This window comes from Mirounga angustirostris, unplaced genomic scaffold, assembly GCF_029215605.1.
Source record: "Mirounga angustirostris isolate CCGP_5_RB_7025 unplaced genomic scaffold, mMirAng1.0.hap1 SCAF_6, whole genome shotgun sequence".
Lineage (NCBI taxonomy): Eukaryota > Metazoa > Chordata > Mammalia > Carnivora > Phocidae > Mirounga > Mirounga angustirostris.
The window spans coordinates 98,577,514-98,600,354 of record NW_026991714.1 but is presented as its reverse complement, the minus strand read 5'-3'; the positions used below and the strand labels follow the sequence as shown (position 1 = coordinate 98,600,354).

The following is a 22,841-nucleotide window of genomic DNA, read 5'->3' as shown; positions in this document are numbered from 1 at the left end:
ACACTGGGCTTGGGACCTACTTAAAAAGCTGGGGGCGGGGGGGGGGGGCACCTGTATGGCACAATTGGTTAAGTGTCCAATCTTTGATTTCGGCTCAGGTTGTAAATCAGGGTCCAGAGATCTAGCCCCATGTGGGACTCCATGCTCAGTGTGGAGTCTGCTTAAGAGACTCACTCTCCCTCTGCCCCTCCCCACCCCCTGAGTGTGCATGTTCATTCTCTCTCTCTCAAATAAATAAATCAATCTTAAGGAGAAAAAAAAAAAGGTGTAGGAGCACCTGGATGCCTCAGTCAGTTACGCGTCTGTCTTCAGCTTAGGTCATGATCCCAGGGTCCTGGGATCGAATCCTGCATTGGTCTCCCTGCTCAGCAGGGAGCCTGCTTCTGCTTCTCCCTCTCCCTCTCCCTGCTACCCCCCTGCTTGTGCTCTCTTTCTCTCTGTCAAATAAATAAATAAAATCTTTTAAGGGGACGTTTAACTTTTATTTTACGCATTTCAATATCTCTTGACTATCTCTATTAGCCTGTATTACTTTCATATTTCAAAAACTCAGAGATTAAAAAGGTAATTACTTAAAATGGCTTTTCATTTTAAATATTCATAAGACAGATTACCTGAGCCCGAGAAAGATGTAGTCCAAGAGTATAAAGTATTTCTTCCAAATCCTTTTCAAGAAGATAACCACAGTGGCTTTGATCAAAATAAACAAATGCCATTAACAGATCCCTGTTAATTGTGATCATCTGAGTCTTTTCTTTTTCCTAAAGAAAATGCAGAATAGTACATAATCTTTACCCCTATAAAGTGAGAAATTGAGACTATGTCCATATAAGAGTTAAAAATATGAAAAGACCTTTGCCTCATGTTACAAGTTAAAATGAGCTCATCTTGTTTATGTGTACAGGAGAAAAGAATAAGACATACTGGTTATCTGAGATAATTACAAATTTAACAACTGGCTGAATTTTGCTCTGAGCGGTAATATGTAGATATATAAGGACCAATAAACTTCATGACAGTGTTATGCTTAATAAGTCTGGATTATGTGAGAAATGGAACTTATTATGTTATAAAGAATATTCAATAAATACCTTATCTTTAGAGGGCCTCTCCTTGCAGTACCTGTTGATATCTCTTTTGTCTTCTCGTTTGTTTATTTCTTCCTCATCCCGATCTATAAAATCAATACAACAGCAACAAAATACTCATTAATACAGATATTTTCTACTACTGTAGAGATCAAAAATAGTTTTCTGTTACTAATAAGTTTTCAAAAGACACAATGAAAAGAAATACTGTATGAATAAAAATGGATTGGACTGGGGTGCCTGGCTGGCTCAGTCAGTAGAGTATGTGACTCCTGATCTTGGGGTTGTAATTCTGAGCCCCACGCTGGGTGTAGAGATTACTTAAAAATAAAATCTTAAAAAAAAATATATATATATATTTATTTATTTTTTTCTTAGAGAAGAGGGAGAGACAGAGAGGGAAGGTAGGAGGGGGCACAGAGGGAGAGGGAAAGGGAGAATCTCAAGCAGACTCCCCACGCAGTGCAGAGCCCGACGTGGGGTTCCATCTCACAACCCTCTGAGACCATGACCTGAGCTGAAATCAAGAGTTGGTGTGTAACTGACTGAACCACTCAGGTGCCCCAGAAAATGAAGAATTATGAAGAATAAGAAAAGGAAGAAATGTATGGAGGCACTAAAAGAAGGAAAAAATTTGACTTTAAATCAAATAATTTAATTCCATAAAAATGTGAAGGACATAGTTCAAAAAATGAGTAAGTTTTATATATAAAATTGGAAATTATAACACAAATTTAAACAAAACAGAGCAAGGCATGTTTTCTAAAACCTAAAAAGAAAACTAGTCAATGCAGTAAAACTAACTGCAGATAGATTACTGCAAAATAAAACAGTATGTGAGGAACTGAGATGTTCTTAAGATAATTAAGAAAACCTAATTAACAGTGTTAATATTCAGATTTATTTACGCTAACATTCTATTCCATGTTTAGAGATGGGACTTGGATAAACCATTTTTTTTTTTTTAAGATTTCATTTCATTCATTCATTTTGGATTTTAAGTAATCTCTATACCCAACATGGGACTCAAACCTACTACATACAAAGATCAACAGTTGCATGATCTTCTGACTGAGCCAGCAAGGTCCCCTGAACTGTACACTTCTAAATGGATGAGATATACAATATGTGAATTATATCTCAACAAAGACATTTTTGTAAAAGGGAAATAGGCAAATGGTCTAAAGCTGGATTGTGGTGATGGTTTAACAAATCCATAAAGTTATTAAGAATGATTAAAGTGCACATTTAAAAGTAGTGAGTTTTGTAGTATGTACTGGCATGTAAATAAACTTAAAAAAATGTGTCCTTGGAACCGATTTCTCTCATATATGCTATAGGACATTAAAGGTTTATTATTGTGGATAAATTAATTCATTGCTAAGAGCCTCAGTTTCCTCAACTATAAAGCAGAGAAAACAACAGCTTCTGAGTAGAAGTGTAATTACGAATAATTTTTATCAAGAGTGTACGATATACTACACAAGGGTAAATTTCTTCCCTTTATTAACATTTTATAGACATGATCCACCTTATTTGAGTATTTAACTTGAAAGCTATTAATTTCAAAACTTTGTCTCCCTTGGAACATAGATTTTTTACGAATAAATAAATCCCATCACACAAAAATATACCGATTGTAGCAGCAATCGTGTCCCTTTATTTTCCCCCCACATATACTACTACCCATATGAAACACATTTAAAGGAACATACTATCTATAAAATACTACTTTATGGGGGGCCTGGGTGGCTCAGTCGTTAAGTGTTTGTCTTCGGCTCAGGTCATGATCCCAGGGTCCTGGGATCGAGCCCCACATCGGGCTCCCTGCTCCGCGGGAAGCCTGCTTTTCCTCTCCCATTCCCCCTGCTTGTGTTCCCTCTCTCGCTGTGTCTGTCAAATAAATAAATCTTAAAAAAAAAAAAAAAAAACAGGGGCGCCTGGGTGGCTCAGTTGTTAGGCGTCTGCCTTCGGCTCAGGTCATGATCCCAGGGTCCTGGGATCGAGTCCCACGTCGGGCTCCCTGCTTGGCGGGAAGCCTGCTTCTCCCTCTCCCACTCCCCCTCTGCTTGTGTTCCTGCTCTCGCTCTCTCTCTCTGTCAAATAAACAAAATCTTAAAAAAAAAAACCAAAAAACTACTTTATCATCTTTTTCAATGTCATTAATCTTCCAACAGTTTTTTCAAAGGCTGCACAGAATTTAACTCCATGTCTATAGCAAAGTATATTTAAATAATTGTCTATTATTAAACATTAATACAGGGATGCCTGGGTGGCTCAGTCTGTTAAGCGTCCAACTCTTGATTTTGGCTCAGTCGTGATCTCAGGGTTGTGGGACAGAGCCATGCTCCCCACTCTGTGGGGAGTCTGCTTCTCTCCCCCTCTTTGCCCCCACCCCACCAACTCTCTCTCTAAAACAAATAAATCTTTTTTTTTTTTTAAAGATTTTATTTATTTATTTGACAGAGAGGGAACACAAGCACGGGGAGTGGGAAAGGGAGAAGCAGGCTTCCTGCTGAGCAGGGAGCCCGACATGGGGCTCAATCCCAGAACCCTGGGGTCATGACCTGAGCCGAAGGCAGACGCTTAACGACGGAGCCACCCAGGCACCCCAATAAATAAATCTTAAAAACAAAACATTAAGACCAATTCTGACGTTTTTGTTTTATAGACAATTATGGAATGAACACCTGTGTTGATTTAAAGTATAACAGTTGACTGACATTGCCAAATTTATGTCCAGAAAAAGTGCAACAACTTAAAATGACTGCAAGAGTGATAAAAGAACTCTTCTCCTTACCCTTGTTTATTGTTAAACTGACGTTACCTTTTATTAAAATCTTTTCGTCAAGGGGGGCCTGGGTGTTGCAGTCAGTTGAGCATCTGACTCTTGGTTTCAGCTCAGGTAGTGATCTAAGGGTCGTGGGATCAAGCCCTGTTCTCAGTGTCCGCACTTACAGGAGCCTGCTTAAGACTCTCTCTCCCCCTGCCCCTCTCAATACATAAAATCTTTTTTTTTTTTTTTTAATATATAAATCTAAAAAAAAAGGGGGGGTGCCTGGGTTGCTCAGTCGTTAAGCATCTGCCTTCAGCTCAGGTCATGATCCAGGGCCCTGGGATCAAGCCCCGCATCAAGGCTCCCTGCTCAGCAGGAAGCCTGCTTCTCCCTTTCCCACTCCCCCTGCTTGTATTCCCTCTCTCGCTGTGTCTCTGTCAAATAAATAAAATCTTAAAAAAAAAAAAAACTTCATCAAATTGATTGGTATAGACTTGTTATATGCTCCCGATTACTAAGAAAATTCAACACCACTTTAGACATTAAATGGCACTGTATTTTCATTTTTTAAAAAAGTCACTATTCTACTTTTCTACTGGAAAAAGAGTGGTCTTCAAGTAACTTGATAGGATTATGAACTATAAAGTATGGGGGAGAAAAAACTATGATAACATAAGCAAGCAGCAACTGAAAATACCAGGAAAACCAAAAAAGAACTATAATCCTATCACCCTGTTTGGCTTTGCAGTTTATGACATTTGGATATTTAGACTGCTCCAGGAACTTGCAATATATATATTATCAGCAAAGAGGAGACAAAAACCCCTCTTTTTCTAAGATTTTATTTAAAAGAAATTTTTAAGATTTTGAAGTAATTTCTACACCCAACGTGGGGCTCAAACTTACAACCCCAAGATCCAGAGTCGTATGCTCTACTGACTGAGCCAGCTAGGTGCCCCCCAAACCCCTCTTTTCCTTATTAAGAGCTTATATGTATACAAGTGGGAAGACAGACAATAAGTAAAGTAAGTGAACAGTATAGCAGAATAGGTTATAAGTTCTGTAAGTAAAGTAAAATAAGGAGGGATCAAGAATGTGTACCGGTGGGGAAGATTGCAATTTTAAATAGGGGTGGGTGCAGAGCAGGCTTTATTGAGAAAGTGACAGTTGAACAAAGACCGCAAATGTGAAAGAATCAGGAAGATGGATCTCCGGTAGTTTGCATGCAGAAGGAATTGTCAATGCAAAGGTCCGAATACAGGGGCATACATAACGGGTTCAAGAAAGTCAGGATGCCTTGGGTGCAAAGAGCAAGTAGAAGAGAGAGGTAAGAAATGAAATTAGAGGCTTGATTTCGTGGAGTCTTAGAGGGCACTGTAAACACTGGCTTTTTACAGAGTGAAATGGTGAGCCACTGAAGGAATCTGAAAACAAATGAAAGAAATCAAACAAATAAATGAAATGACTTAAATTTTACAAAGGCTGTTCTGGCAATCGTGTTGAGAAGAGACTTTAGAGGAGAAGGGAGTAAGCAAGGAAACCAGATAGAAGGTTTTTATTTTTTTTTAATTCTTTTATTTTTTAAAAGATTTTATTTGAGAGAGAGAGAGACATGGAGCACAAGACGGGGGCAGAGTTAAGAGGGAAAAGCAGATTCCCTGATGAGCAGGGAACCTGATGAGGGGCTTGATCCCAAGACCCTGGGATCATTACCCGAGCCGAAGGCAGATGCTCAACTGACTGAGCCACCCAGGCACCCCTAGATAGGAGGTTTTTAAAATAAACTAGGCAGGAGACAACATGGCTTGGATTAAGGTTAGATTAGTGGAGCTGGTGAAATACGGTCTGTTTCTGGATATGTTTTTAAAACAGAGGCAATATGACTTCCAGATAGATTGGAAATGGGAGTATGGCAAAAATAAATGTTTAAGATGATTCCTAGATGTTAGCGTGAGCAACCTGAAGGATGAAACTGCCATCAAACTAGTAGGGTAAGGGCTGATCAGGGAGCCCGATGTGGGACTCCATCCCAGGACCCTAGGATCATGACCTGAGCCAAAGGGAGAAGCTTAACTGACTAAGCCACCCAGGCGCCCTAAAAAGATTTTTAAAGTCTCAAATCTTTATGGAGATTGACAAGTACTCAGTGGTACTTCAGAGATACTTTATGGCCTACATCTATAAGTCGTCGGGACATTTATTGTTGTCGTTGTTTTTAAGTGACCTCTGTGCCCAACGTGGGGTTTGAACTCCTGACCCTGAATCAAGAGCTGCATGCTCTACCAACTGAGCCAGCCAGGCATCCTTAAGTATTTTGAATATCATTCCCATTGGTAAGTGTCTTTTATTAACTTGGGTGATAAACAGGTGTTTATTATCATTAGTCTTTATTTTTAATTTTTTTGGTAAAGATTTTATTTGAGAGAGAGCACGAGCCAGGGGCGTGGGGTGGAAGAGGGAGAAGCAAACTCCCCGCTGAGCAGGGAGCCCTACCTGGGGCTTGATCCCAGGACTCTGGGATCATGACCTGAGCCAAAGGCAGACACTCAACTGACTGAGCCACCCAGGCGCCCCAGCCTTTATTTATTTATTTTTTTAAGTTGTTTTTTTTTTTTTTTTAATTTAATCTCTACATCCAATGTAGGGCTCAAATTCAGGACCCAAGATCAAGAGTTGCACACTCTGGGGCAGCTTGCTTCTTCCTCTCACACTCCCCGTGCTTGTGTTCCCTCTCTCTGTCCAATAAATAAATAAAATCTTAAAAAAAAAAAGTTGCACACTCCACCAACTGAGCCAGCCAGGCGCCCCTAGAATATATTCTTCTTTTTTTTATTAATTATGTTACATCACCATACAGTACTTGATTAGTTTTTGATGTAGTGTTCCAAATACATTCTTCTTTAGCAAACTAATTTTAGTATTTTTTTTTAATTATGGAGACTGTCAAACATGCAAAAGACTATACACAGTATGTTCTTCCTTAGAAAACTATGGAACAACAGGGACTGTTATACCTTTATGACATAGTTAAATTAACATGTTCAGGGAAATACATTCCTCAAGTTGAGTAAGTATTAATTACATAGAGAACATATGATAATCAAAAATAAACATGTCTTGGGGTGCCTGGCTGGTTCAGTTAGTAGAGCATGCAACTATTGATCTCAGGGTCATGAGTTTGATCCGCATGTTGGGAGTAGGGGTTACTTTAAAAAAAAAGCACGTCTTTAAAAAATCCTCTCATCTATCATACACAGATGTCAGAGGGCAGAACCTAAGCGTCTGTAGGTTGCACACTTTGGTACCAGATTGACTTTTTTGTTCTTTATAAGAAAGACCGAGGGTGCCTGGGTGGCTCAGATGGTTAAGCGTCTGCCTTCGGCTCAGGTCATGATCCCAGGGTCCTGGGATCGAGTCCCGCAATGGGCTCCCTGCTCCTTGGGAGCCTGCTTCTCCCTCTGCCCTTTGTCTCTCTAAAAACAAAACAAAACAAAACAAAAAAAAGAAAGAAAGACCGAGTACTCCACACTGCGAAGTAATTCCTCCCAGGGTTTTTGATGGTTTTACTTTCAAAACCAGGTCCAATGAGCTTTCTGAACAGCTGGTGTAGCTACAGAGAAACCAGCTTCCTTTAGAGAGCAGGACTTTGGATGGGGAGGACAAAATCCCTTCATATTTGAACATCTTCTAATTGCTTATTTATTGTATTCTGCAGTATGGCGTAAGTATAGAGAAGCCATCACCTCAGAATGCAGCTTAAAAAATTTTTTTTTCCTCTCAACACCATGATTCCTTTAACAACATGTTTCCAGCATTCCCAGGTAATCCAAGTTGTCCTACAAAAAACCCTTGGGTTAGACATAGGGGGGTTTGGCTGGTGTTAACAGAAGGGAGGGCAGAGGTGATGCAGGGGCCATGGAGCAGGCTGACGTAGCGGGTGTGGGTACAGAGAAGCCAGCTTGTTTACATGCTCGTCCTACGACCGTTTGCCTTAAGCAGAAAGTGCCTTTCAGGATCTATTTTTGGAGGTTTATTAAATATGTCTGGTTCTCAATTCCAATAGTTTAATGAAGATCTAAATAAAACGCTAAGTTCTACCTAAAAAAATATCCTCTCAACTATTAATAAAACAATATAGATTTTTACTAAAGAATATTTTACCATTTCTATTCTGAAAAAGAAAAAATTTTAAAATTATAGACTGCTATTATACAAAGTGATCAAACAAAAAATGTATTTTTCAGGGCACCTGGGTGGCTCAGTCGTTAAGCGTCTGCCTTCAGCTCAGGTCATGATCCCAGGGTCCTGGGATGGAGCCCTACATCGGGCTCCCTGCTCAGTGGGAAGCCTGCTTCTCCCTCTCCCACTCCCCCTGCTTGTGTTCCCTCTCTCGCTGTTGTCTGTCAAATAAATAAATAAAATCTTTAAAAAAAAAAAAATGCATTTTTCATCCTAATGCGAAATAAGTACATTTGAATCATACCATCTTCTTCATCCTCAGCTTCTTCTGCTTCCATTGGATCATATTCATCTTGATTATTATCTTCTTCAGTTTCATCATCATCTTTAGAATCCTCTTTTCTTTTATCTTCTTTCTGTAATTTAAAATGCAGTTAGTTATATTAGGCAAGATATCTGACCAAATGTTAAATGACTGAAACAAAAAAACATTAAATTCATTATTTACTTGAAATAGAATCAAATTATAAAATTTTCTTAACAATACACTTTAAAATTAAACTACCATTCACAATACATGTAAATATACCGTCATGCTGCATACCTTAAAAAAAGAAAATTACCAGAAATTAGTTCTAGATGTCTATATAGGCTTAATTCAAAGACTTACATTTCTAATAATACACTAAAATCTTTTAGTTTAGCCTTTACATTTTGCTCTTCTGATGAATTCATCATTTGTTATACTCTAGAAAACAAAAGGAAAACTTCTAAATAGGTTGCTGGTAGGGTGTCTGGGTGGCTCAGTCGTTAAGCGTCTGCCTTCGGCTCAGGTCAGATACCAGGGTACTGGGATCGAGCCCCGCATTGGGCTCCCTGCTCGGCGGGAGGCCTGCTTCTCCCTCTCCCTCTCCCCCCACTTGTGTTCCCTCTCTCGCTGTATCTCTCTCTGTCAAATAAATAAAATCTTTAAAAAAAATAAAAATAAAAAATAAATAGGTTGCTGGTAATGGAAATAATTACAGACCTTCCTTTCATCTCTATCTTCTTTTTTATCCTTATCATCGCCTGATTTTCTCCGTTTGGGTTTTGGCTCATCAGTTTCTTCATCTCTGTCTTCTTTTTTATCTTTTCTCTCATCTTTTTTGCTTTTCTTTTCCTTTTCTTTCTTGTCCTCTTTCTCAGGAAGAGATAGTAATGATTTGTATATTCTGACACCAAAATCTCTTTGAAGCATTTCATTGAAAAGTTCTGCAAACAGTGAAACCTATAACAAAGATACCAACAGTAACCCAGTCACCTTTAATAGAAATATTGAATAAACCCAGCATAATAATTTATCAAATAATGATTTGCCACATCTAACAATTAATATGCACTAACAAGAGAGTAATAATAATTGATGTCAATGATGTTGAAGATCTTCAAAAGACTCAAAAACTCTCCTGGGGGTGCTGGGTGGCTCAGATGGTTAAGCATCTGCCTTCGGCTCAGGTCATGATCCTAGGGCCCCGGGATCGAGCCCCTCATCGGGCTCCCTGCTCAGCAGGGAGTCTGCTTCTCCCCCTCCCTCTGCTTCTCCCCCTGCTCATGCTCTCTCTGTATCTCAAATGAAAACAAAACAAAACAAAAAAACTCTCCTAAAGATATAAACACTACGTTTAATATACTTTTGGCCAAATTTTAGAAAAAATAATACAAAATTTGACAAATTTTGAAATGAAATTTGGACTTTGAAAATGAGTAGGAAAAAATGATTTCTATTTTACACAGCAATTAATCTTCATGATAAATGTATTTTTTAATTTATTCAACAAGTTTTTCTGAAATACCTACTACGTACCATGGACTATTCTAGGCATTAGGGATACAGAAGTGAAGGAAGCAGATAAAAATCCTAACTCTAATTTGCTAATAATCTAATGGGGAAAAGTAAAAGGTAACCAGAGCATCAAATTTTAAGGGAAAAAAAAAAAAAGGGAGGATAAACACACAGAGTTAACAAGAAAGTACAGTGTAGTCAGAGAAGATCTCTTTGATTAGGTGACATCAGAAGTGACCTGAAGGTGACAAGTGAATGGGGCCAGATAGATCCCTAGAAAAGCATTTCAGGCAGGGGACACCAACTCAGAATTGTGAGTAGGAGCATACATTATTACTATGCAAATATCCATAGATAGTTTTATTACTATGCAAATATCCATGGATAATCACATACTCCAGAACCTAAAATTACACACTAAATTTTCTACATAAATATTTCTAAGTATGGGGTGTCTGGCTGGCTCAGTCACTAGAGCATGTGACTCTTGCTCTCAGGGTTGTGAGTCTGAGCCCCACATCAGGTGTAGAAATTACTTAAAAATAAAATCTTGGGGCGCCTGGGTGGCTAAGTTGGTTAAGCGTCTGACTCTTGATTTCAGCTCAGGTCATGATCTCAAGCACTGTATCGCGCTCTGCACTCAGTGCTTGAGATTTTTCCCTCTCCCTCTGCCCTTCCTTCCACTCACACTCTCTCAAATAAATAAATAAAATGTTAAAAAAATTTAAAAACTAACATTCTAAAAAAAAATTCTAAGGCTAATGGTTTCCAACAGATTAAAAGGGTCCAGAACTTGAAATGGTTGAACACAACTCTAAAATGTATAAACTCTGGCAAGGAGTTCATAGTATATTTGATAAAACACTTTAATCAGACTATTTTCCTGATCATAAAGGATAATATATTAAAATTAAAATTGAATTTATAATCTATTTTTCTTTAACTCATGCCCAGTCTTTACACATTTTAAAACAGAAATTTATTACCAGTAAAATGACCATCCAGATGTTGAAAACTCACAGTGCCTGAGTGGCTCAGTCAGTTAAGTATCTGACTCTTGATTTCGACTCAGGTCATGATCTCAGGGTTGTGAGATTGAGCCCCAAGAGTCTGCACTAGGCATAGAGAGCCTGCTTAAGATTCTCTCTGACCGGGCGCCTGGGTGGCTCAGTTGGTTGGGCGACTGCCTTCGGCTCAGGTCATGATCCTGGAGTCCTGGGATCGAGTCCCGCATCGGGCTCCCGCTCGGCAGGGAGTCTGCTTCTCCCTCTGACCCTCCTCCCTCTCATGCTCTCTGTCTCTCATTCTCTCTGTCTCAAATAAATAAATAAAATCTTTAAAAAAAAAAAAAAAAAAAGATTCTCTCTGACCCTCTCTCTTAAAAAAAGAGAGATATTGAAAACTCCCCTCTTAACCATTTGTGAAACTAAATAAGATTTCCATTTGCATAAATACAAGAGGCATTATCTTTTCCTAAGAGTCTTCTCTTTTTCATTACCTAGAAATAAAAAGCAGTAAGTTAAATGGGTTAAATTAGAAGAAGCCCAGAACAGTAACTAGAATAGCAGAATTAATTTTTTTTAAAGAATTATTTATTTGCAGAGGAAGAGAGAGAGAGCGCGCATGGGCAGGGGAAGCAGCAGGCAGAGGGAGAAGCAGACTCCCCACTGAGCAGGGAGATCCCAGGACCCTGGGATCATGACCTGAGCCAAAGGCAGACGCTTAACCAAGGGACCCAGGTGTCCCCAGAATTATTTTTTTTTAAGTTTATTTATTTATTTAAGTAATTTCCACACCAAATGTGGGGCTCGAATCCAAAACCCTGAGATCAAGAGTTTCATACTCTTCCATGGAGGCAGCGAGGCACAACCCAGAAGAGCAGAATTAATTTTTAAATCTTTTCATGTAAAAGCATTGAGACAAATCTAGCATTAATATTAAATCAACCAAAGATTTATAATTTTATGATAAATGGTTTTTCTTAATTACAGAATATTTTTTAAAAATTGGGGGCGCCTGGGTGGCTCAGTCGTTAAAATGTCTGCCTTCGGCTCAGGTTATGGTCCTAGGGTCGAGCCCCGCATCGGGCTCCCTGCTTGGCGGGGAGCCTGCTTCTCCCTCTCCCACTCCCCTTGCTTGTGTTCCATGTCTCGCTATGTCTCTCTCTGTCAAATAAATAAATAAAACTAAAAAAAAAAAAAAAAATTCATGTAACAAGGGGTGGTGCCTGGGTGGCTGAGTCAGTTAAGCATCCGACTCTTGATTTCGGCTGAGGTCATCATCTCAGGGTCTTGAGATCAAGCTCTGCACTGGACTCTGCGCTCAGTGCAGAGTCTGCTTTAGATTCTCTCTCCCTCTCTCTCTCTCTCTCTCTCTGCCCCTCCCACTTGTGCTCTCATTCTCTCCCTAAAATAAATAAATCTTAAAAAAAAAAAAAAAATTCATGTACCAAAATGACATTTGCATTCTAAATAGATTAAAAGGAAATTAACCCAGGAGGTATGTTCGGTGGGGAGGAAAAAGGTAAGGGATCATTTTGCTAGCAAATGGCTGTTTCACAAATTGCTTTGTTTCCACTGGAGTAGCATTAGTTTGAGATCCTCCTACGGCTCAGTCAGATACATGGTATATACTATATAAGCAGTAATACCAAACACTAATTTTTTTCATTTATTTATTCAAATTACTACTAGATGGTAGGCACTATTAAGAATTATATTAAGTAACTGGTAATAAAAATAAAGTCATCTAGTATATAATATTTAAAAACACAGGCTTACTGGAATTATTAATGTACTAAAAATTATAATTATTTTAATATTTGCAACCTGTCTTTTATCAGGACCAATAAGCATGCACATCGTGTTTTATAATTGCCTCAGTAAGCCTCTATATTTGTTTGTAAATGTCTCTAGTCTAAGTATTTCATTTTCATCTTGTGGACAATGACCTTTTGGGTCAAGTAAGTCTGACGGACTTTTCCAACATCATTTATAAAACAAAACATACAAACAAGAATGTGAAATGTGTTGGTAAGATACAATAATTGAAAAATATTGTAATTTTTCATAAGCTTATGAAATTAGTATTTTGGAATATTTTAATTGATTTTATTTAACGAATGAAGCAATCATTTCTTAAGGGATAAAAATCTTCAATTATTTTGAAAAATAAATTGTATGTTGTAAATCTGCCCTATAGTAATGGTAAGAGATAGATTCATGTTGAAAAATAAACATCTTTTATCTTACACTTCCGTCAGTCACAAGTATAATTTTAAATCCCACTGAATGCTATTTTAATTCTAAACAATATAGCATTACCTCATTCCCAAGAGGTAATTAGACATTATGTATTATATGTCTCCTGATATTCTGATAAACATACCACTACTTATGAAGTATTTTTTTAAAAAATAATAATTAAATCAGAACCTGATTAAGACTTTAGAACCAACTATCAATTTACAGGAAATACAGAGGCCAGAGGAACATTTAAATGATACTATAGGAATGCAATCACCAAAAGTGAATCCTGTAGGAAAAATCAGCTGGTGTTCAACCCCCCCAAAATAAATTGAAAGAAAAAAACAAAAACAAAAAAACAGAATCCATGAAAAAGGCCATCAAAGAGATTTAAGAAATATATTAACCAATCAAAATGTGTATACCTTATTTAGATCCCAATTCAAACTTAAAATATTACCTCAAATGAATGTTCTTTATTATCCTCTAATCTGTAGTCTAAAAGTACACTCAAAGACATAATGCTACAATCAAACTTTCCACTTTTTGCAGCCCAGTTTGGATGTACAATGATGGCTGGTTCATCAGGCAAAATGTATCTTCTTTCCCGACGCTGGCGTTCCATTTCCTCTTGACGTTTTCTTTCTTCTTCCTACATATTTGAAATTTTAAGTAATGGTTAAACCTCCATGTACAATATGTATGTATGTATCAAATGCACACCATGTAAAGAAAAAGGGCAAAATTCCCATGACTCCTTATGGTGATTATGCCAATCATAAGGGCTGGGAAGAAAGTTCAAATTTAGTAAAGAAGACAGCAGCTTCCATGGCTCCTACTTTTCTCTTTTGAGTTTCCCAGCACAAGAAACTAACTTCTAAAGAGAAAAAAAAAATACCTATGTTAACATTATATAAACCAGGGATTCTGGAAAATAGTTGACAGTAGCATAGTTTCTGGATCTTCCAGAATCCCCATATAAAAAGGGAATAATCTAGGGGCGCCTGGGTGGCTCGGTCATTAAGCATCTGCCTTCCGCTCAGGTCATGATCCCAGGGTTCTGGGATCAAGCCCCGCATCAGGCTCCCCGCTCTGCGGGAAGCCTGCTTCTCCCTCCCCTGCTCCCCCTGCTTGTGTTCCCTCTCTGGCTGTCTCTCTCTGTCATATAAATAAAAAATTAAAAAAAGAATCTTAAAAAAAAAAAGAGGGGGAATAATCTAGATCCCAAAACCAACATCCAACATTCATGTACATTCAGAACAAAACAAGGTGAAAAGGTATTCCCAAAAACCCCAATACACAAATGAGTGGGAAAAAGCCACAAGAGCCAGAAGACCTATATGTTACTGGCATCCGAGCAGAGGGAAAGCAGAAGGAAACAATGGAGTTGTCTGATGGCTCTAAGAACAGGAAAACCAAGAGTCAAAAGGCGTTCACTGGAAAGTGAGTTCAATTTCATAACAGCAGCTGAAACTAGGCAACGTTTTACTCCCAACAATAGTGAGTACAAGGAGCCTGTGTTAAGATCTAAAAGGGCCTAGAATATTCTAGTCCTACGAACTTGCAAAGCTGATTTACCAGGGCATCTTTCTAGCACAGGGTCTCTCACCCTGTGAAGAAATTTCTGAAAGCAGAATCAATAGCAACAACACAGACATGGGAGGAAAAGGTCCCAACCCAATAAACAGTGATGGAAGGGCAACAGAGATCAAAATCTTAGAAAGCAAATAACCATAGTTGTGTTTTTTTTAAGATTTTATTTATTTTTGTGAGAGAGAGAGGGAGAGGACACGAACAGAGGAGGGCGCAGAGGAAGAAGCACACTCCTGACTGAGCAGGGAGCCCAATGTGAGACTCGATCCCAGGACCCTGGGATCATGACCTGAGCCAAAGGCTGACACTTAACTGAGCCTCCCAGGCACCCACAAACCACCACAGTTTTAAACAGAGTAAGAAAACAACATAATATATAAATCTTTATGAAGTCAGGAAAAAGCTATCTTTATTAAAGATTTATTTGAGAGAGAGAGAGAGAGCCGTGCATGCGCAGGCTCCCCACTGAGCACGGAGCCCAACATGGGGCTCAATCTCATGACCCTAAGATCACATGACCTGAGACAAAACCAAGAGTCGGTCACTTACCTGACTGACCCACCCAGGCACCCCTTAAGCAACCTCTTCTAATAAAATGTTAGGCAAACTAAATTCACATAAAAATGAGCAAAAGAAGGTATTGAGGTCAAGTCCTATAGAAAGTTACTATTTAAAAGAGAACAAGGAGAATTACATCCCTACAGACAATGAAAGTGGGCCAGAAAAACAGGCATAGACAGATAAAAATCTTAACTATTTTAAAGCGTACTAAGAGATTAAGAAAATCTTACAAGATATGAAAGGACAATAGAAATAAGAATTTTATTTTTTTTAAAAAAGATTTTATTGGGCGCCTGGGTGGCTCAGTTGGTTAAGCGACTGCCTTCGGCTCAGGTCATGATCCTGGAGTCCCAGGATCGAGTCCCGCATCGGGCTCCCTGCTCAGCAGGGAGTCTGCTTCTCCCTCTGACCCTCCTCCCTCTCATGCTCTCTGTCTCTCATTCTCTCTCTGTCAAATAAATAAATAAAATCTTTTAAAAAAAAAATTAAAAAATAAAATAAATAAAATAAAACGGATTTTATTTACTTGAGAGAGAGAGAGCACGAGCGGGGTGAGGGGCAAAGGGAGAAGCAGGGTCTCCGCTGAGCAGAGTCCGATGCGGGGCTCATTCCCAGGACTCCAGGTTCGTGATCTGAGCTGAAGGCAGACACTTAAATGACTGAACCACCCAGGAGCCCCAGGACAATACAGTAAGAATTTTAAAACTGAAAATGAGGTGATAGAATACAAGAGCCACCCAGGCGCCCTGAAAACATGCTTGTAGATAGCAGTTTTATTCACAATACCAAAAGGTGAAAACAACTCAAATGTCCATTAACAGATGAAGGGATAAACAAAATGCAGTATATACATGCAATGGAATATTATTCAGCCTTATAAAGAAATGAAGTTCTGGGGCGTCTGGGTGGCTCAGTCGTTAAGCGTCTGCCTTCGGCTCAGGTCATGATCCCAGGGTCCTGGGATCAAGTCCCGCATCGGGCTCCCTGCTCAGTGGGGAGCCTGCTTCTCCCTCTCCCACTCCCCCTGCTTGTGTTCCCTCTCTCGCTGTCTCTGTCAAATAAATAAAATCTTAACAAAAAAGAAAGAAATGAAGTTCTGATCCATGCTATGACATGGATGAACTCTGAAAACATTATGCTAAGTGAGAGAAGCCAGACACAAAAGAGCAGATACTGTATGATTCCACTTCATTAGGTATCTAGTATAGTTCCCTCACTGTCTCTGTCAAATAATAAATAAAAATCTTAAAACAAACAAAAAAACAGTAACATAAAAAAAACAAAAAACAAAAAAACAGTAACATAGGGACGCCTGGGTGGCTCACCCAGTTAAGTGTCCATCTCCTGGTTTTGACTCAGATCATGATCTTCAGGATCGTGAGATTGAGCCCCACATCATGCTCCAGGCTCAGCACAGAGTGTACTTGAGGTTCCCTTCCCTTTCCCCCTCCCCAGCTCTCCCCCACTGCTCATTTTGCTCTCTCTAAAATAAATAAATAAATAAATAAATATCTTAAAAAGAAAAAAGAGTAGCATATATTTAAGATTTAAAGAAATAAAAATGTGAATCAAAGACTTTATATTTAGCAAAACTGACTTTTTTTTTATTTTAATAAATGTCTATTTTAATGTTTTTCACAATAGAATAAATACTTCTCCTGATGACTGCAGATACATAAGGCTGTTTGGTAGTATTCAGAACCACCACAGTAATGGTGGTCCTCCTGATTGGTGTGTACTCTTCAGTAATTGTAAGGAATTACTTCTCTGAAACTGCTGTCAAACCAGCAAGACTGCATTTATGCATCCATCATTTTCAGGGTTGTTGGTAACCTGGGCATATTTGCCCCAAATAACTTTGCCTCCTTGTGTCACAAGGCCCAACTCACTCACATTCACCTCAATATAGTGCCTTTGGTAATAACACCCAAAGTTGTATATAGTGGGGATGAAGGATTCTTTTTTACACCAAGTATTGGCAGGCAAAAAGTGGCAAAACTGACTTTTAAGTAGAGTATAGTCAAACTGTTACGAACATACATGAGCTCTGAGGAATCTCCTAGAAATGAGCTTCAGAGACACTGACAAAAGGACTATTGGTGAGCATTAGATACGGTAATTGTAGGACAAAGACTAAATGAGAATTAAAAGAGTACGATATGTAATGCTACACGTTAGGATGATGTACTTATAGTACAACATAAAAACAATGGGGAGAAAATGACAATAGGAAATGCAAAAATAGGGGCGCCTGGGTGGCTCAGTCAGTTAAGTGTCTGCCTTCGGCTCAGGTCACGATACCAGAGTCCTGGGATCGAGTCCCTCACCGGGCTCCCTGCTCAGCAGTGAGTTGTTTCTCCCTCTTCCTCTGACCCTCTGCCCACTTGTACTCACTCTCTCTCAAATAATTAAAAAAAAATAATAATTTTAAACAAATTTCAGCAACAACATTAGTGGTATGCTATTTGTTCTACATTAGTGTTGTATATCTATATATATATTCTACTCACTGGACAAAAAAAGACAATTTGAGCTTCAATAAGGATAAGAATTACAACGAACTGAAACCCATAAAATGTGTTTAAATCTACAAATTCAGGGAGCCTGGGTGGCTCAGTCGGTTGAGCATCTTGCCTTTAGCTCAGCTCATGATCCCAGGGTTTTGGGATCAAAGACCTACATCAGGGTCCCTGCTCAGTGGGGAGTCTGCTTCTCCTTCTCCCCCTGCCACTCTCCCTGTTTGTGCTAATAAAAAAATCTTAAAAAAATAAATCTATAAATTCATAATGATGTTTATTTTTTTTTAAAGATTTTATTTATTTCAGAAAGAAAGCACAAGCAGGGGGAGGGGCGGAGGGAAAAAGAGAAGCAGGCTCCTCGCTGAGCAAGGAAACCGATGCAGGGCTCAATCCTAAAACCTTGGGATTATGACCTGAGCTAAAGGAAGAAACTCACCCAACTGAGCCACCCAGGCACCCCAACAATAATGTTTAAAAACAAACAGGTAGGGAGGGGTGCCTCGGTGGCTCAGTCGTTAAGCGTCTGCCTTCGGCTCAGGTCATGGTCTCAGGGTCCTGGGATTAAGCCCCCCATCGGGCTCCCTGTTCAGTGGGGAGTCTGCTTCTCCCTCTCCCACTCCCACTCCCCCTGCTTGTGTTCCCTCTCTCGCTGTGTCTCTCTCTGTCAAATAAATAAATAAATAAATAAATATCTTTAAACACACAAAAACCAAACAGGTAACCATCAGAAGATGATAGGGAACCAATTCAGTATCTTGAAAACTGGATAAAATAAAGGAAAACAGTGCTTGCTTCAGCAGCACATGTAAGAAAATTAGACCAATATGGAGAAGATTAGCATGGGCCTTGCACAAGGATGACTCATATTTAAGAAGCACTCTATATTTTATTTATTTATCTGAAAGAGAGACACAGCGAGAGAGGGAACACAACCAGGGGGGAGTAGGAGAGGGAGAAGCAGGCTTCTCACGGAACAGGGAGCCCGATGTGGAGCTTGATCCCAGAACCCTGGAGATCATGACCTGAGCCGAAGGCAGACGCTTAACGACTAAGCCACCCAGGTGCCCCGCATTCTATATTTTTAAAAAATGAAAAGAAATCAAGCACTGATCCTGCCTTCGTCTATATGAATTTACAAATAGATAAAACTATACCACTACGTAATCAAATAGCCGAAGAGGAAAATATGTGAAAACAAAATGGTAAGAATTATCACCAGTTTTCAACCCCACTGGCTGTTAACATCAAAAAGTGAAAACCAGCTCTTCTTTGCCTTCTCTATCTACTCCTTCTGTCCATAACAATTCAATTCTAAAGCAATTCCTCCATGCAAAGCAAGTGTCTACACAGGGGATGGAGGCTGACAGAGAGGTAGAGCTACAATGCCCAGAGCAGATGAGCTGCCCAGTTACCAGGTATTAAAACCCAAATAGAGTAAGGAGGGCATCCATACAAAGACAGAATACAGGGCAGGAAATCAGACCAAAGTAAAGAGGGTATCCAGATGGGAAAGGGAATGCGACAGACAACTGAGCAAGTAAGTATATAATTATTAAGTACAACAGAAGCTGTTTCTCATTATTGGACAAAAGAATTAACTTTATGGAAAGGGAGAAACTGAAATGAACTCTGATGTTGGGAATAGAATTGGAGATACTAGCATAAACTTACGACATTCAATACACACAATATATACTAACAAATACAGATGCAAATACGTATATACATAGATAAACATAAGTATAAACGAGTATGTATCTACCAAAACGGTTAACTGACAGGGGTTGACAGCAGCACAATGATACCAATGAATATGTCTTGGCTTCTAAATATCATTACCATTCTTCACTAAAAAGTATCAGGGCTTCCTGGGAAAATGGCTGATTCCAGAACCAGGGCAGGGATAGTACACAGTGAAACTGCAACATTGTTTTGTGCTGCAAAATAAGTCCTCAAAATATGATGAGAACGTGTCAAAAGACATAGAAGCCGGGTGCCTGGGTGGCTCAGTTGTTAAGCGTCTGCCTTCGGCTCAGGTCATGATCCCAGGGTCCTGGGATTGAGCCCCGCATCGGGCTCCCTGCTCCGCGGGAAGCCTGCTTCTCCCTCTCCCATTCCCCCTACTGTGTTCCCTCTTTCGCTGTGTCTCTCTCTGTCAAATAAATAAATAAAATCTTAAAAAAAAAAAAAAAAAAGACATAGAAGCCAACTCGATAGGGCTCCCACTGGCCAAGTGAGACAATTTCACTATCAAGGTAAATATTTATAATCTACTGAATAAGAAATCACAAATCAATGCACCTCGGAATAACAAGGCAATTCTACATGATCACAAAAACATCACATCCAAGAAATTTAGCACTGCTTCAATATTATCTAATATCACATCCATAATCAAGTATCTCCAGTTATTCCCAAACTACTCTTTATGGCTTCCCCCCCCCCCATTCAGGACCTGTCAAGTTTCACACTCAGCGCATTCAGTTGTCACGCCTCGCTAAACTCTTTTACTATTTATCATTTTTCTTCTTTAGTCTCTCATTATATAGACCTTTTTTTGAAAAGTTCAGACAAGCTGCTCTGCAGAAGTTCTCACATTCTAAATTTATCTGATTGTTCCCTCATAATTAGATTATGGTAAAAACACTTTTGGCAAGAATACTTCATAAATAATGATGTACACTCCACAATGCATCACATTAGGAAACACATAATGTTGGTTTCTCCAATTACTGGTATTCTAACATGCTTCTTATATTCCTGTATTTCAAATTCAGAAAACAAATGACAGGCTTATGCAAGCAGGAATTATTTTAAGGGCATAAGTCTATAGTCTCAGAGTCTTAAGGACTGAAGTGCAATCAAACACATAGCTGTAGAAGCAGCAAAATTCTGGAATAAGCACTTCACTAGAACTCAATCTCTGAACTTAATGGTTCGGTCAATCAAATTTTATCTCATTTTCTATATCTAAGATAGAGGAGTAATTTTTTTAAGTAAACTCTATGCCCAATGTTGGGCTTGAACCCATGACCCCAAGATCAAGAGTCACATGCTCTAATGACTGAGCCAGCCAGGCACCCCAAACACATGAATAATTATTCATTTTTAAAGGGGAAGATTAAAAATACATGACTTGGAAACAACTCAAGTGTCTCTCAAATGGAAAACTAATAAATTGATACATTGATACTATGGAATGTTATTAAGGAATAAAAAGGAACAAATTAGTGGGCACCTGGCTGGCTCAGTCGACTGGGCATCCAACTCTTGATTTCTCCTCAGGTCATAGTCTCAGGGTCATGGGATAGGGGCCCTAAGACAGGCTCTGAGCTCAGCACGGAGTCTGATTGGAATTCTCTCTCCCTTTACCCCTCGCCCATTACTGCCCCTCCCCACCCTCTCTAAAAGCTTAAAAAAAAAAAAAAAAAGGAAAAAATTAGTGATATATACAACAAAATGGGTGAATCTCTAATGCATTATGCTGAGTTGAAGAGGTCAGACTCAACAGGTTGTATGGTTCCATTTACATGATATACTGGAATTGGCAAAACTACAGGAAACAGGTCAGTGGCTCCCAGAGGCTGGTCTGGGAGGCAGAAGGTACACATGGAGAGAGGAAAATGCTTACAGAGGGATACAGAGGATTTTTAGGGGGTGGCAGACCTGTTTTATATCTTAATTGTGGTGGTGGTTGCACAACTATATGCATTTGTCAAACTTGCAAAACTGGTTGAATCTTAAAGAGTTATGTAGTTATATCTTAAAAAAAAAAAGATTTATTTTAGAGAGAGAGAGTGAGCAAGCAGGGGGAAGGGGCCCCTATAGTTTTATCTTAATAAAAGTATACACAAACATATTTCAAGAACTCTCTCTAAACCAGTATTATATTTAATAGTATATACCTCTTTATCATCTTCAGATTTCCTATCATCCTCCTCTTCCTCTTCTTTTTCTGATTTCTCTAATTCTTTTTGTTCTTCTTTTTGCTCTTCTACTTTAAGCTGTTTTGTCAACCGGGCTATTAACTGGGATTTTAATCCTTTAGAACTAAGAGCTCGACTTTCCAATTCTTTTCGGAGATCATTTACCTAAATATACAGAGCATAAAAACACAGAAAAAGAAAATGGGATATTGAAATAGGGAACAAACTATGCAATTATCTTTCATCTGGTTTTTTAAAATGTTGGTGAAAAATACACTTGTACAGCTCAGAACATGTTTGTGAAAATGCAACTGATAGAATATTTTTGGAAAATAATCTGTAACATGTTTTAAGATGCTTTAAAAACCATTAATGCTCTTTGACACAGAAATTCTAATTTACGGCAGTTCACCCTAAAGAAATATTCTAAACACACTGGAAAACAAAACAAAACTTTTACATATTTCTTGTAACAGTTCCTTCCTCAAAAATGTGAAGAATCTAAATATCCAACAAAAGATAATAATACCACATCAACTGGATGAGAGGAATACAGAACATTTAAAAAGAATTACATGGGAAACACCAATATTAATTGAAAAGGATGAGACTGCCAATGTTTTATAGACGATCAGAACCAACCAACCAACCAATCATAAAGCTTGTACACAGAAAAAATAATGGAAAAAATACATGAAAATTTTAACAGTGGCTGTGTTTGAGTTATAGACTTGAGTAACTTTTATCTTCTATTTTTCTATGTATGTACCAGTTTTTAAAATAAGCACACATTGTATTTATAACCAAAAGAAATACAAGTTTTAAAATAAGAAACTTAATGGCAAAGCCATCAGGTTTGATAAAAAGTCCTGGGATGCAGGCTTAATCTTCTTATGATATACATTCTCTACTTACTAAAAAAAAAAGCAATGTGGGTTAAAAAACTACAGTTTCATAAGAAGGAAGAAAATGGGTTTTTTGCTGACAAAAGTTAACCAAAAGGTCAGCTTTTATGTGTTAAAAGTAACAGGCTGCAAAAGCTAGTGATCTTCTGATCTATGTAGAATGTACACACGTAGAATTCTATGGATCTACATTCACATTATAAGCCCAGAAACGAAAAAGTATAGAA

At 38.6% G+C, this 22,841-nt stretch overlaps 1 protein-coding gene and 1 non-coding gene across 7 annotated transcripts in view; one reads left to right on the top strand and one right to left on the bottom strand.

Annotated features, from left to right (window-relative positions):
• Nucleotides 1-22,841, bottom strand: part of CCAR1 (cell division cycle and apoptosis regulator 1) — a 64,993-nt gene that overhangs the window by 6,192 nt on the left and 35,960 nt on the right. For all 6 annotated transcript variants that reach the window (XM_045877955.3, XM_045877956.3, XM_045877954.3 and 3 more), the window contains 6 exons: nucleotides 21,689-21,874; nucleotides 13,571-13,762; nucleotides 9,071-9,310; nucleotides 8,348-8,459; nucleotides 1,092-1,174; nucleotides 615-761 (listed from right to left, as the gene is read on the bottom strand). In XM_045877955.3, coding sequence (XP_045733911.1) covers nucleotides 615-761; nucleotides 1,092-1,174; nucleotides 8,348-8,459; nucleotides 9,071-9,310; nucleotides 13,571-13,762; nucleotides 21,689-21,874 — 960 coding nt within the window. The remainder of the gene's footprint in view (nucleotides 1-614; nucleotides 762-1,091; nucleotides 1,175-8,347; nucleotides 8,460-9,070; nucleotides 9,311-13,570; nucleotides 13,763-21,688; nucleotides 21,875-22,841) is intronic.
• LOC123847213 (U6 spliceosomal RNA) lies at nucleotides 18,568-18,672 on the top strand. Its single transcript, XR_006791463.1, has one exon. It is a non-coding gene; the product is annotated as a U6 spliceosomal RNA (small nuclear RNA).